This window comes from Pongo pygmaeus, chromosome 9 (assembly GCF_028885625.2).
Source record: "Pongo pygmaeus isolate AG05252 chromosome 9, NHGRI_mPonPyg2-v2.0_pri, whole genome shotgun sequence".
NCBI classification, from domain to species: domain Eukaryota; kingdom Metazoa; phylum Chordata; class Mammalia; order Primates; family Hominidae; genus Pongo; species Pongo pygmaeus.
The window spans coordinates 62,442,688-62,457,042 of record NC_072382.2 but is presented as its reverse complement, the minus strand read 5'-3'; the positions used below and the strand labels follow the sequence as shown (position 1 = coordinate 62,457,042).

General features: G+C 36.8%; 1 protein-coding gene across 2 annotated transcripts in view; it reads left to right on the top strand.

Annotated features, from left to right (window-relative positions):
- The window catches only part of FAR1 (fatty acyl-CoA reductase 1), a 63,540-nt gene that overhangs the window by 13,580 nt on the left and 35,605 nt on the right, over positions 1-14,355 (top strand). For both annotated transcript variants that reach the window (XM_054438042.2, XM_054438041.2), the window contains exon 2: positions 12,729-12,924. In XM_054438042.2, the coding sequence (XP_054294017.1) occupies positions 12,736-12,924 (189 nt within the window). In that variant the 5' untranslated portion in view covers positions 12,729-12,735. The remainder of the gene's footprint in view (positions 1-12,728; positions 12,925-14,355) is intronic.

Genomic DNA, 14,355 nt, shown 5'->3' with positions numbered 1-14,355 from the left:
CATATCTTAATGGGCTTTCCTTTTAGAAATACAGATTTTAAAAAATATATATCTTGAAAAAGGCTATAGGTCATGTCATCCTTTTGCATTCAGCCTCTGGTATATCTGTATTTCTGAAGCCTGGCATTAATGTGTTGTTTTGTTTATGAAGATATTATTGTATCAAACAAGCATTTATTGCCCATTTTACAGTGTGTGAGTAACAATAGTAGTAGTGAAATCATAGACAACGAATATTTAGACTGTACTGCTTTCCCATTGATGTCTTTCTCATTTATACTTCATTTTTCTGACTGTTTGTGGAATATTGGAAATCATTGTTTAAAACAGAGGTTGGCAAACTATGACCTGCAAACTGTCTTCCTGTTTTTTTAAAGTTTTATTGGAACACAGCCACACCCATTCATTTATTTATTATCCATGGCTGCTTTTCTGGTACAGTGGCAGAGCTGAGAAGTTGTTGCTGAGATTGTATGGTTTGCAAAGTGGAAAATACTTGTTACTTGGCCCTTTACAGAAACCTTTGCCAGCTCTTGGTTTAGACTATTTCTTAGTTGATTATCCTTTTTACTTTTTTAGTTTTTTACTTTTGAGGCAGGGTCTCACTCTGTCACCCAGGCTGGAGTGCAGTGGCGCAATTATGGCTAACTGTAGTCTCAACCTCCTGGGCTCAAGTGATCCTTCCACCTCAGCCTCCCAAGTAGCTAGAATCACAGGTGTGCACCACTACACCTGGCTTATTTTTGTATTTTTTTTTTTCAAGGTGGGGTTTTGCCTTCTTGCCAAGGCTGGTCTCAAACTCACGGGCTCAAGCAATCTGCCCACCTTGGCCTCCCACAGTGCTGGGATTATAGGCATGAGCCACTGCACTCGGCCTTTTCCCCCTTTTAAAGGACATATATTTGAAGTTATTTTTTCTTTTACTTTTAAAGTCATGCAATCTAATGAATATTCAAAGATTATTTAACGTAACTTTCTATCTGCTGCTTGAATTTCTTTCAGTACTCCTTCCATGTGGTCTTCCATCTGAAAGGGATAAGATAATGAGATAAGCAGAATTAATTAAATAATGACAGCCAGGAGTGGTGGCTCACGCCTGTAATCCCAGCACTTTGGGAGGCTAAGGCAGGTGGATTTTTTGAGGTCAGGAGTTCGAGACCAGCCTGGCCAACACGGTGAAACCCCGTCTCTACTAAAAATACAAAAATTAGCTGGACATGGTGGTGGGTGCCTGTAATCCCAGCTACTTGGGTGGTTGAGGCAGGAGAATTGCTTGAACCTGGGAGGTGGAGGTTGCAGTGAGCCGAGATCACGCCACTGCCCTCCAGCCTGGCCGACAGAACAAGACTCCGTCTCAAAAAAAAAAAAAAAAGACAAAGCAGCATTGGATATGGGTGTGTTAAACACAGGAATTGCACCTGATTGGGAGTAAAAAAATAAAAACATAGATGAAATACTAATATTTTGTTATTTGTCCATTTGCTGAAAACCCTATCTCCATTGGTAAGTGTTTTGTTTTTTTTAAACAATTTTTCATAGAGATGGGGTCTAGTGATGTTGCCCAGGCTGGTCTCGAACTCCTGGCCTCAAGTGATCCTCCTGCCTGGGCTCCCAAAGTGCTGGGATCACAGGCGTGAACAACTGTGCTTAGCTTCATTGGTAGGTTTTGACTTGAATTTGTTTACTTGCAGAAGGCATAGAAGAGCCAATTTTAATAGAAAAAACACATAAATGGGCCGGGCTTCCAGGTATAGCTATAGGTGGTAGAAATTTTTAGGTAGCTGGATTTAATGGTTAGATATTCAGTTTGAGACTTTCCATTGCAGTACTTAGTTTCCCTAAATAAATGTGTAGCAGCTAAAACATGGAACTAAGAGTCCTTACAAATATACCTGTTGTGAGTTACTGGGTTTGTACAATAAATGATGATACAGAAAGATGCATACAAGTAGAGCCAGTCTAGACTTGACTGCAGTACTGTATTGGGTATTGTACTATATTTGTATATTCTATGTACTTTATTGCTTTGTGAACATGGTGAACATTGTGAATGAGGTGAATCTCGCAGGAGATGGAAGAAGGTACATCCATTTCCAAGATCAACATTATCTCGAGAGGGAAAATAATTTTTCACATTCCATTCAGGAAATCCATCCTGTTAGTGTCCTGTTAATTATTTGTTTCATACATAAGTAACCATCTAATGTTTTTAATACATTTTCCATCTAATAAAGAAATGGAATGAATTTAAGTAATAAAGATTAGTAAAAGAAGGAAAATATAGGTTGAGCATCACATTAAAAATTTTTAGACTATTTCTGAAATATTACAGATCAGACTGACAGCTGAAGGACCATACTGAGAATCATTACCTTAGAAGTAAAGGGAAGATGCATAAGGAAATGTAATTGTGTGCCCAGTCTTTTGTGTTTATCTTCACAAAAATGCTATAAAGTGGAGTTGGGTGGGTTGGGTGTTTTATCTGTATTAAAGAAACTGCAGACCCAAACAGGTAAGCAAGCTCAACAGCAAGGTAAACAGGTGAGTTTAGATTCTAACCTAAACCTGCTAGACTCGGAGTCCCAGGGATTTCTACTGTGTCTTGGCACCGGGTTATCTGAAAGGCTTGTTTCTATAAAGGGCCTACCTTATTTAGGAAGGAGCAGTTTATAAGCTGGGCCTCATTTCATTCAGTATTGAAAATGTTTTCACTAAACATTTAGTTTCCTAATAGCTCACTAGTCTGTGTATTTTATTGCTTTGTGAACATGGTGACAGTTACAATGTATATTTTCAAACTGAAGTGATCCATAGGATTACCTTGGTATAGGTATTTGTAGAAACATGTTTGAATGTATTATTAGTCTTAAGCAAGACCCCAAATCTTCTTGTTTTCTACCTTACCTTATTAACTCTACTGCCTTGGGGGATTTTTGTTTCTAATATTTCAATAAAAGATTCTATCTAGGTAAGATCTCTCTGTGGGTCAGGTAGGGTGGGGTTGGAAATAAAGCCACTGATCTTTGATATGTGCATCTTAACTGAAAATGATGTCTTTTTATTCAAATTGATAGTGTCAATAATTAAATCCACCTAGAAGATGGTCTTCTGAGTAGTGTTCTAAGGTTGACAATAGACCACTTGTCTTTTCTCCCTCTCGTTTTGGCTGCCTCTGGAAATGGCCCTCAGGGAAATCCTGGTAAAGTCTAATTGCCTTTAGATTTTAACTACCTGATTTTTTTTTTTTTTTTTTGAAATGCAAGGTCTCACATATTTATTATTGAACCCAGCCAACTGGCACCTTCATAGCACATACAGAGAGAAAAAGTATATTCCCAATAAGACGTGTCCAACTGTCCAGATAGTGGTGACATTTTCAGCTTGATATGGTAACATGGTCGTGACCTTGACATAGCATAACTATGTGTGCCATCTCATGTGCAATTCTTTATAGACCCAGTCTGGTTCTTCTTCAGTGTCTCCTTTTGGAGTTGTACCTGATTTTATTACCAGTTTTCATCTAAATCCACTGGGAATAGGACAGTTTTTTGCTTTTGTTTCTTGGCCAGGAAACGCTTAATCCGGAAACTCTTGTGAGAAGACATGGTGAGAAGCCAAGTCCAGCACACACAATGATGGTGGAGAAAGGAAGAGAGAGCCTGAATTTCTTAACAGTAAAATTTCTATACTGAGTTGCTAGTTTGGCCCATCAACTTTTAATGCAATGATGTGGAATTTTTAAGGATTCTCAAGAAGAGTTTGTCTTATTTCATACGTTAAAATTTTCTGTGGAGCAGATTTTTGTCCATTGTATGCAGTTAGTAAAAGCTGAGGCCTTGTAGTGAAGACTGCTGTTGTTTCCTCCTGTCGTGAGTCATACAACTTTAGAACTGGGTAGGACCTTCCAGACGATCTATTTTAACCCTTTCACTTTCTCTGAACTTCTCTTCTAGTGCTGTGCACTCAATTCTCATTCATGATGTGATGCCTTGACCTCACTGAAGGACAAGTAGAAACTTTATGTGCCTTCTCTGAAAGTGGGATTTAGTTAGAAGATTTGGTTCCAATTTCACCCTACCCATACAGACGTGCTGAGGGACCTTAGGCAAGAAAAGTTATTAAGGAGACTTTTGGAAAATAGTATCTGAAGGCATGAGAGAGAGACAGTTTGTGCTAAATAAATTTTTCTTTCCCTTTCTTCTCTTAACTATGTATTTTTCTCATCACTGGTGAGTCTTCTTTAAAACTTCATTGTTATTCTACCTGGCTGGCCCATGGAATTTCCTCTCATTTCCTTTCCGCATACCCCACTTCTTATGTATTTGTTCATATTTGTCTTACTGCTTAGCAAGTATCTGAAATAATCAGCCAATATTATGTTAAAAGTTTTAATTAATTTGAGTTGTTTTAAATTCTAATACAGAAAAAGGAATTCTCATTTCTTGGCACCAAAAAGTTGCCTTTTTTTAAAAAATGGTAATTTTTTGTGCTTTTTAAAAAATGACTAGTCAAGTGCAATAGTGAGAAGAAGGGAGCAAGTAGAACAAAGAGTTCAGTCTATAACTGTGAACAATCAGTTGTGATAACTCACTATCTTCAGACCAGCTTTACACTTTTCTGATTATTGGAATACTGCAATCTCTCCTTTTAATTGCTTTATCTATTTAAAAAAACTCTTTTAAAAAGTTGAAAATGAGAGGATCTTGTCTTTACCCAGAAGTTTCTAAAATTAATGAAACAACATGATTAGCTTTCCATTAATCTTAGGGCATTTATTAACAGAATACAATCGTGTTACGAAAGTGCAGATTTATACTCAGTGGGGTGTTACCTTAGAAGTTCTCTGTGATTCTCCATTTGTGGCCATTTCAGGCTCTTTTGGCCCATGAGACCCGCGTGTTCTTTTGCAAATGAGGAAACAGGTTCAGAGTAGTAGCTTCATCTTAGGATCTCATAGCTGCTAAATGGCAGAGTTTGGACTTGAACTCCTAGCAAGTAAATATATCTCAAGTAGCTTTGTAGTATGTTTCTCTTAATGCACTTATAAATGCAAATATGTGATAATATTTTTTTACAGCCACTGGGAAAACCCACTTTTAAAGTAAGCCTAAGTGAATTCCTTGAAAATAATGGTGATATATGGTACTCAGCATTTTGCTGATCTTCAGAAAGATTTCTGCTTTTTTAACTTGAGTCAGAAGATAAGGTGTGTTTTGAACAAAATATCACCTACGACTGCTAGGTGATATTTCCTAAAGCAGCTCAAGAACAGTGAAAATAAATGTAAATCACCTTTCACAGTCCTGTCGTCCCCTTCCCCAAGTGTGTGGGAATGCTAATGCTGCAGCTTTTCTCATATTGCAGTGGTGCAGCTACTTCTCAACAGATGATAGGCGCTTGTAGATATCTTGCTGTGTAGCAGGAATCTGAACAGCATGCTCTGGAAGCATTGTCAGCATTCCTTTCATGGCTTTTGCTTTTCTAGTTGCTTCTGGCCACTCTGGCAGGACTGTGGAAGATAGGACAAGTCTGAACTTCCCTTAAAAGAACTCTCATTTTTATTGGCTTTGCCGATAAGTTTGTAGGGTGAAGTGTATTGGTTGGATGGGGAAGCCAAGAATACATTTCTTTCAAATTAGTGCGGCTTTCCTTTGAGCCAGAGGCAGAGTTTAAAAATATTTAGTGCTTGTCATATACACCATGGAATACTATGCAGCCATAAAAAATGATGAGTTCATGTCCTTTGTAGGGACATGGATGAAGCTGGAAACCATCATTCTCAGCAAACTATCTCAAGGGCAAAAAACCGAACACCCCATGTTCTCACTCATAGGTGGGAATTGAACAGTGAGAACACATGGACACAGGAAGGGGAACATCACACACCGGGGACTGTTGTGGGGTGGGGGAAGGGGAGAGGGATAGCATTAGGAGATATACCTAATGCTAAATGATGAATTAATGGGTGCAGCACACCAACATGGCACATGTATACATATGTAACAAACCTGCACGTTGTTCACATGTACCCTAAAACTTGAAGTACAATAATAATAAAATTAAAAAAAATTTTGAAAATAAATATCAAAATGCACAATAAAAAAATAAAATAAAATGAGTCTCTTGTTGGCAGCAAAAAAAAAAAAAAATTTTAGTGCTTCTAAAATTTTTGGTGGCATTATGCTAAGTTGTGGGAATTGTTTTTTTTTCCCTAGGAGGAAAACTGTGTAAGTCATTATAGTAGTATAAAATCACTTGTTAATAGCTTTGAAAGAAGCCGCTTCATTCTACAACTCTCTTAGCAAGCAATCTTTATTCTGTTAGGCTTGAGGAGAATTAAGTTTGGTAAAAATTTTCTGCTATTTGGTGGTGACAGATTAGCTGTTTAGGCTTTGGTAGGGCAGATGTGTTGATAACTGAAGGAAATACATCATTCTGGGTTTTTTTTAGGGTTGAACTAATCACAGGCTCTAATTTTTCAATTGTTAGAGGGAAAACTGCTTAATATCTTTCCCTGTCTTACATGCATATGTACACCTATGGAAAACTTTCTGGTGCCTGGTACCTAGTAGGTCCTTAATAAATATTTGTTGAATACATTTTTGCATAAGAAAAAAATAAAGCTCAAAGAATTAGCTGTTCTAGGTATGTTCTCAGTATACTATTTAATATATATTGAGTATGTAATTGTCATTAATACCTACTTGTTAGGAAGTATATTGATGCAGAATTATTCTTCATATCTCCCATATGAGGTTATTGACATCAAACCGTTTTATTTATTTATTTTTTTTAAGAGATGGGGTCTTCTGTGTTGCCCAGGCTGACCTTGAACTCCTGGGCTCAAGTGATCCCTCTGCCTCAGCCTTCAGAGTAGCTGGGACCATTCATTTGAACTTCAATGCTCTGTAGTTTTAATTAGGCTTTTTGTCACTGAAATCTTGAAATAGTCTCAAACCTGAAGTAGATTATAATGAAGGTAACCATATAATTTATTGTGCAAACTGAGACAGTTCTGAGAAATTAATCAAAATTAAGTGGGAGCAGCGTGTATAGACCAGGCTTGTTCCAGGCAAACTAGGACATATGATCACCCTGTTTGTTTTTATTTTTCAAAGTAAATGTTTTATGGAAATATAATAAATTCAGAAAGTCCATATATTGTAAGTGGACAGCTTGATGAATTTTTAAAAAATGAGCCTCCCAGATCAAGAAATAGAACATCGCCAGTATCCCAGAAGTCTCCTTCATGTTACCTTCTGGTCACTCCCTCTCCTTCCCTGCAAGACTTTTGGCCATAGAGAAGTTTTGCCTAGTTTGAACTTTATATAAATGGTATCATATAGTAGTACACACTTTTTTACCTGGCCTTACTAGCTCAATGCTCCCTTTGTGAGATCCCTCCACATTGTGTTTTAGCAATCGTTCCTTCATTTTTATTGTTTTTAAATATTTCATCATATGCATATACCACACTATATATGTTATATTGTTGATGAACACTTGGGTTTTATTTTGGGCCAACAAAAATGGTGCTGTTATAACCATACTTGCTTGTTCTTTTGATGAACATATGTACTCATTTCTATTGGGTATATAATTAAGAGTGGAATAACATATGTGAATGTTCAGCTTTAGCAGGTAGTACCATCTTTCCTAAGTATCATATCAACCTGTACTTCCTCCAGCAGTAAGATGAGAGTTCCGGTTATTGTGCATCCTTCTTCTGAGGGTCAGTGTAGTGAGATCACATAGGGGTTGTAACTTGATAACTAATGAAATTGACCCCCTTTTCATGTGCTGTCATTTCGATCTTTTTTTTTTTTTTTTTTTTTTTTTTTTTGAGGCAGAGTCTTGCTCTGTCGGCCAGGCTGGAGTGCAGTGGCACGATCTTGGCTCACTGCAACCTCCGTCTCCCAGGCTCAAGCAATTCTCCTGCTTCAGCCTCCCAAGTAGCTGGGATTAAAGGCATGTGCCACCACGCCCGACTAATTTTTATATTTTTAGTAGAGACGGGGTTTCACCATGTTGGCCAGGCTCCTGACCTCAGGTAATCCGCCCACCTCAGCCTCCCAAAGTGCTGGAATTCAGGTGTGAATCACCGCGCCTGGCCCAATCCTCTTTTGTAATGCCCATTTGTATACTTTCTTGTTTGTTCAAGCCCTTCTCATTTTTCTATTGGTTTCTCTCTTATTGATTTGGAATTTACATATTTATGTATTCTAGATATTAATGTTTTCATTATATATATATTACAAATATCTTTTACTCTGGTTTGCCTTTTCTCTTTATTGTTAATGTCTTGGGATAAGCTTAATTTTAGTTTTGTCCAGTTTAGCAATATTTTCCTTTTTATGTTCTATTTAAGAAATGACTGCATGAAAGTCATGGAAATGGTCCTCCTCTGTAATCTTGTAGAAACATAATTGTTTTACCTTTCACATTTAGATCTCCAGTTTATCTGAATTTCTGTGTATAGTGTGAGATAGAGTTCAAAATTTCATTTTTTCTATATGGACTTTGCACCATTCTCTTCTTGTCCCAATACCACATTCCTGTAGCTTTATAATACATCTCAATATATGGTAATGTAAGTTCTCCATCTTTGTTATTTATGTTTGTCTTGGCTAATCTTGGCCCTTTGTATTTCCTTTGTATTTCCATAAACATTTTAAAATCTCAGTTTCCATATTAAAAAAACAGCGTAGATTTTGATTGGGATTATATTGACTCTAAGGATGGTAAATTGACATCTTCAGTCTTCCAATCTAGGAATATAGTATATGTCTCCACTTATTTAGGTGTTGTTTAATTTCTGTCAGTATTTAGTAGGTTTTAGAATAGAGGTCTTATATATCTTTTCTATCCTTTTCCAATTCTTGATGGTTTTTTAAAAAATAATTTGTTGAGATGAGATTCACATAATATAAAATAACCATTTGTGTCTGTCTGTTTTGTGCTGCTATAACAAAATATCTTAGGCTGGGTAATCTATCAAGAACAGAAATTTATTTCTCACCATTTGGGAGGCTGGGAAGTTCAAGATCAAAATGTACTGATTGTTTCGGTTGTCTGGTGAGAGCTGCTCCCTGCTTCTAAGATGGCACATTGTTGTTGAACCCTCCAGGGGGAGAGAATGTTGTGTCCTCACCTGGTAGAAGGCAGAAAGAAAAGCAAGAGAGCAAACTAGCACAATGTTGAGTGAAGCCACTTTTATGAGGCCCTTAATCCCATTGATGAGGAAGGAGTCCTCCTGCCCTTATCTCCTCTTAAAGAACCCTCCTCTTAATAGTATCACATTGGCAAAACCTGAGTTTTGGAGGAGACACATTCAAATCATAGCACCATTAAAGTGAGCAATTCAGTGGCATTTAGTACATTCAGTGTTGTGCAACTGCCACCTCTATCTAGTTCCAAAACATTTCATCATTCCGAAGTAAAACTCCTTAAGCAGTTTCTGTATACTCACTATTCCCCTGTGCCACAGGCACAGGCGACTACCAATTTGCATTCTGTCTCTGTATATGTATCTGTTTTGGATATTTCATATGAAAGGAATCATACAGTATGTGACCTTTTGTGCCTCACTTCTTTCACTTGATATGTTTCTGAGGTTCATCCATGTTGTAGTAAGTATCAGAACTTTGTTCTTTTTTATGGCTCAGTAGTATTCCATTGTATATATAAACCACAATTTGTTTATTCATTTGCTGATTGACATGTGGGCTGTTTGTGCCATTTGGCTGTCGTGAGCAGTGCTGCTATAGATTGAGTATCCCTAATCCAAAAAATCTGAAATTCAGAATGCTCCAAAATTCAAAACTTTTGGCTGGGTGTGGTGGCTCATGCCAGTAATCCTAGCACTTTGGGAGGCCAAAGTGGGTGGGTCACTTGAGGTCAGGAGTTCAAGACCAGCCTGGCCAACATGGAGAAACCCCATCTCTACTAAAAATACAAAAATTAGCTGGGCATGGTGGCGGGCACCTGTAGTCCCAGCTACTTGAAGGCTGAGGCAGGAGACTTACTTGAACCCAGGAGGTAAAGGATGCAGTGAGCCGAGATCGCGTCACTGCACTCCAGCCTGGGTGACAGAGTGAGACTTTCTCCAGAAGGAAAAACTTTTAAGCACCAACATGATGCTCAAAGGAAATGCTTCCAGATTTCAGATGTTCAGATTGGGGATGTTCAACCAGTAAGCGTAATGCAAATATTCCAAATTTGAAAAAAATCTGAACGATGAAATGCTTCTGGTCCAAAGCATTTTGGATAGGGGATACTTAACCTTACAAACCTGTGTCAACTTGTTTGAGAACCTGTTTTCAGTTTTTTGGTATGTTTACCTAGGAGTGGAATTGCTGGGTCATATGATAATTCTGTTTAACTTTTTAAGGAACTGCCAAACGTTTTTCCACAGCAGCTGAGCCATTTTACAGTCCCACCAACAGTGTATGATTGTTCTGATTTTTGTATGTCTTCACCAACACTTTTTTTTTTTTTTTTGGTAATTTTGGTGTTTTATAGTGTTTTAAGTGGTATAATTTTGAGTTTAAAATTTTTCACTATTTGTTGTTGGTACATAGAAATACATTTTTTCTCCATATAAACCTTGTAATCAGGTGACATTAAATTCACTTGGGGGCTATTAATTTTAATAGTCTACTTATTTATTGGATTTTGTACTTACACCTGAATTTCCAATTTCTAAATGCTTTCATATTATTTGTTTCCTTTTTTAGTAATTATATTATGGATGCAGCAGTCTTGTGAACAACTTAGAGAATATAAGAATTTAAGTTTTCTTAAAATTTTTCCTTACCTTAGTTTCCTTTGTAGTTCTATTGCTTTTCATTTTGGTCTTTCTTTATTTTGTAGGTATTTTTCAAATATCTGGTGATCTGTGGTTATCTATTTGTATTTATAATGGAATAGGGTGGTTGGTTTTGGTAGCTGATACTGGCTTCGTCTAGTTTTTTGAGGTCTGTTTTCTCAAAAGAACTTTTCCACAGATGGTATGATTGAGAACTCTGCATGAGTTTCCTTTAAGGTGGGGATATCCAAGCTTTTGGCTTCCCTGGGCCACATTGGAAAAAGAATTGTCTTGGGCCACACATAAAATACACTGACACTAACGACAGCTAATGAGCTAAAAAAAAAAAAAAAAAAAAAAAAAATCACAAAAAAACTAATGATGTTTTAAGAAAGTTCATGAATTTGTGTTAGGCTGCATTCAAAGCCATCCTGGGCCATGGGTTGGACAAGCTTGCATTAAGGCCAGCAGCAGATGCTGAGGACCTAAAATGTATTCTGAGCACTATAAATGCTTTTTTCTTTTGTTTGTTTTTGTTTGCTCTCTCCTGATCCACTGCCTCCCCCACCTTCGTTTGTGGATGTTTGGAGCAACCATTAGGCTCAATTCCAGTTCTCTTTTGTCCCTAGTACCCATGCTGGATGCTCTTCTCAATCAGATCTAGATACTAAGCCTGGGAGCCAACGTTTATGCAGAAAGTAAGACTGTCATGAGTAGCTCTGCTGTTCTGTGAGCAATCGTTTAATTATCTTGATTTCCTTATGCTTTAGTTCAGCTTCTGGATCCTGACCTTGATGTTTTCTCCCAGGTTCCATTTAGGGGATTGGTAAAAAGAGCTCTTGCCTCATTATAGTCCTTTCCTGTCCTTGTTTTGCTTGGGTTGCTGTTTCTTCTGGTATGGCTATTCTACCAATTCAGTCTTATATGTTTCTTCTAGAAATTCTTCTGTTTCTTTTCTTTCTTCCTTTTTGTTTGACTTGGTTTAATGGAGCTATTTTTTCCAGGTTGTTATGAACATATTTTTTTTATTATGAAAAATTTGGACATAAATCACATGTATCTACTCCCCAGCTTAAATAAGACATAAATAAAATTCAAGCTCCTTATTCTCTCTTTGGTTGTATTGCACTCCCTCTCATGCATCTATTAATATTTTTCCATCTGTATGCATTTCTAAACAATACAGAGCATTGTTTTGAATGTGTTAGAGCTTTTTGTAGTGACATAATACATGAATTCTTCTGCACCTTGTTTTTATTTTTCCTTTCATTATGGTTGTTTTCTTAATATATCTTTTCTGCTGTTTCAGAGGAATTTGGGTAGAGAGGATAAGTCAGCTCATGTATTTCTTACTCTAACTTTTTAAAAGGGGAGATTTAAGCACCTTTTGGATATACTGTCACTAAGAGACACGTAGTAGAAAGGGCTTGGTGTTACCTCTTCTTGTTTCAATTGGTGTTGATAGGCGAATATGACACCTCCAGTGTTACACAAGCTAGGTAGTTGAGTCTTGCTGCTGACCTGTATTTGGTGTTATAAATCCCTTTGGAGTCAGAGAAACACCATTCATTTGTGTTTAGGGTATAACTGAGGTTGAATGAAGATTTGCGTTCTTATTGCTAGAAGGAATTTTTAGACATCCTTTAGTACAAATTGTACCAAAGAAACTCAGGTCCAGAGAAGGTGAGTGACTTGTCTGAGGTGATCCAAGGGAAAAACACAGGGTTAAAAATAAGCTATAGTTCTCATTCTTCTTTCCACTTTACTATAATGAACTTGAGGTTAGAGTCCTCTCTTGTTAATGTTCTATTTTGACTTTTGCCTGCTTTTTAAAATACTTATTTGAATACCAAGAGATTTTTAGTATGTAAGGATGATGGTGAATCCTTAAACTAATGCTTATTTGCCGTGTTTTTCTTAGGATCAAAATGGTTTCAATCCCAGAATACTATGAAGGCAAGAATGTCCTCCTCACAGGAGCTACCGGTTTTCTAGGGAAGGTGCTTCTGGAAAAGTTGCTGAGGTCTTGTCCTAAGGTGAATTCAGTATATGTTTTGGTGAGGCAGAAAGCTGGACAGACACCACAAGAGCGAGTGGAAGAAGTCCTTAGTGGCAAGGTAAGTATGGAAAATGAGCACTCAGAATGGAGAAAAAAGCGTGTGCTTGTGTATATAATTATTGTAGTCGTCAATAGCTTGGTATATTTCTTCAGTATTCTGAAAAAATTAGTAAAAAAAAAACTTAGTGAGTTCCTACAGGATGCAAGAAACTGGATATGACTTGTGAATCACAAGGAGAAAAAATTTTCCTCTGTGACTGGCAAAAGCTCTAAATTATCTTTATGGTAGGTATTTAAAGTATGTTTTTAGAACATTTGAGGCAGGTTGTTTGTAACTACTAAATCATTTAAATAGTCTTTTGATAATAATAGTAATTAGGTAGTGAGACTACCTACTATTCTGTAAGACACTATGTTTTGATAAAATTTATAAACACCACTTACTCCCCCACAACAGTATTAGGAAGTAGAGAAGTCACATATTCCCATTTGACAGATGACAGAGGGGCCATATAGAATATAATATGTCATATATTTTGAGCCTTTGGAAAAATATTACTAAGAAAAAATGGAAATGAGCTAGAATAAAATTATTTCACGATCATAAGTTTGTGAATTCTCTCAAAATGAATGAATTTATCTGACATTTACTAACAAATAGTAAGTGGAATCGGAAGGCTATAAGCTCAATTTTGGTACACATAAGGAATCTGACTGCAGGCATATCTCAAAAAGGAATTTCAAGTAGAACATTTATTTTATAATTAGAATAACACTCATTTGAATATCTACATTCTTATAGGCCTCTTAAAAAATCCTGAAATTGTAGCAAGCCTCTTCATAGCAACCAACCAGACTTTTGACTTTGAATGAACTTCATATACCTTTATGATAGTTCTTTGGAATTAATTGTCACATCACATTAGCATTTGTTTGACACCATGCAACAGATATTCCTCATTATGTTGGTTTTATTTTTTAATGATGGGATGTAAGATTCTTTCTTAGAAGTTTAAAAATTACTATTATACTTTTAAATTATTCAAATTAGTCTACATTAGTCTCCCTTAATCATTTTTTCTCTCTGATTCTTTGCTGAACCCTTCTGGAATCCTTTGCTTCCCTTAAAACCTACAAGGAAGGAGTCATCAGTGGGGCTATAAAACCACAAGGCTTGTTCTAAGTAAAATGTCTACATGTGTGTTTTGTTGCCGTCTCTGCCCTTTGTTTACTCATCTTTGCATTTTTATTATGAACCACTTGTAATTGGTATGTTTTAATTTTTCTCCTGATACTCCTCTCCCCACAGTGAGGGGTTATTTGTTCTTACTCGCTTTTTATTTTTTAGATAATATTTATTGTGCCTGCTTAGTCCTGGGCACTTGACTTGTTGTAGGGGGTTGAATTCAGGGATAAGTAAGATACGTTCCTGGCCTTTTAGACAGTTTTTAAGAGGGAAGGAAGAGGGAGTGATAGACATGTCAGGAGG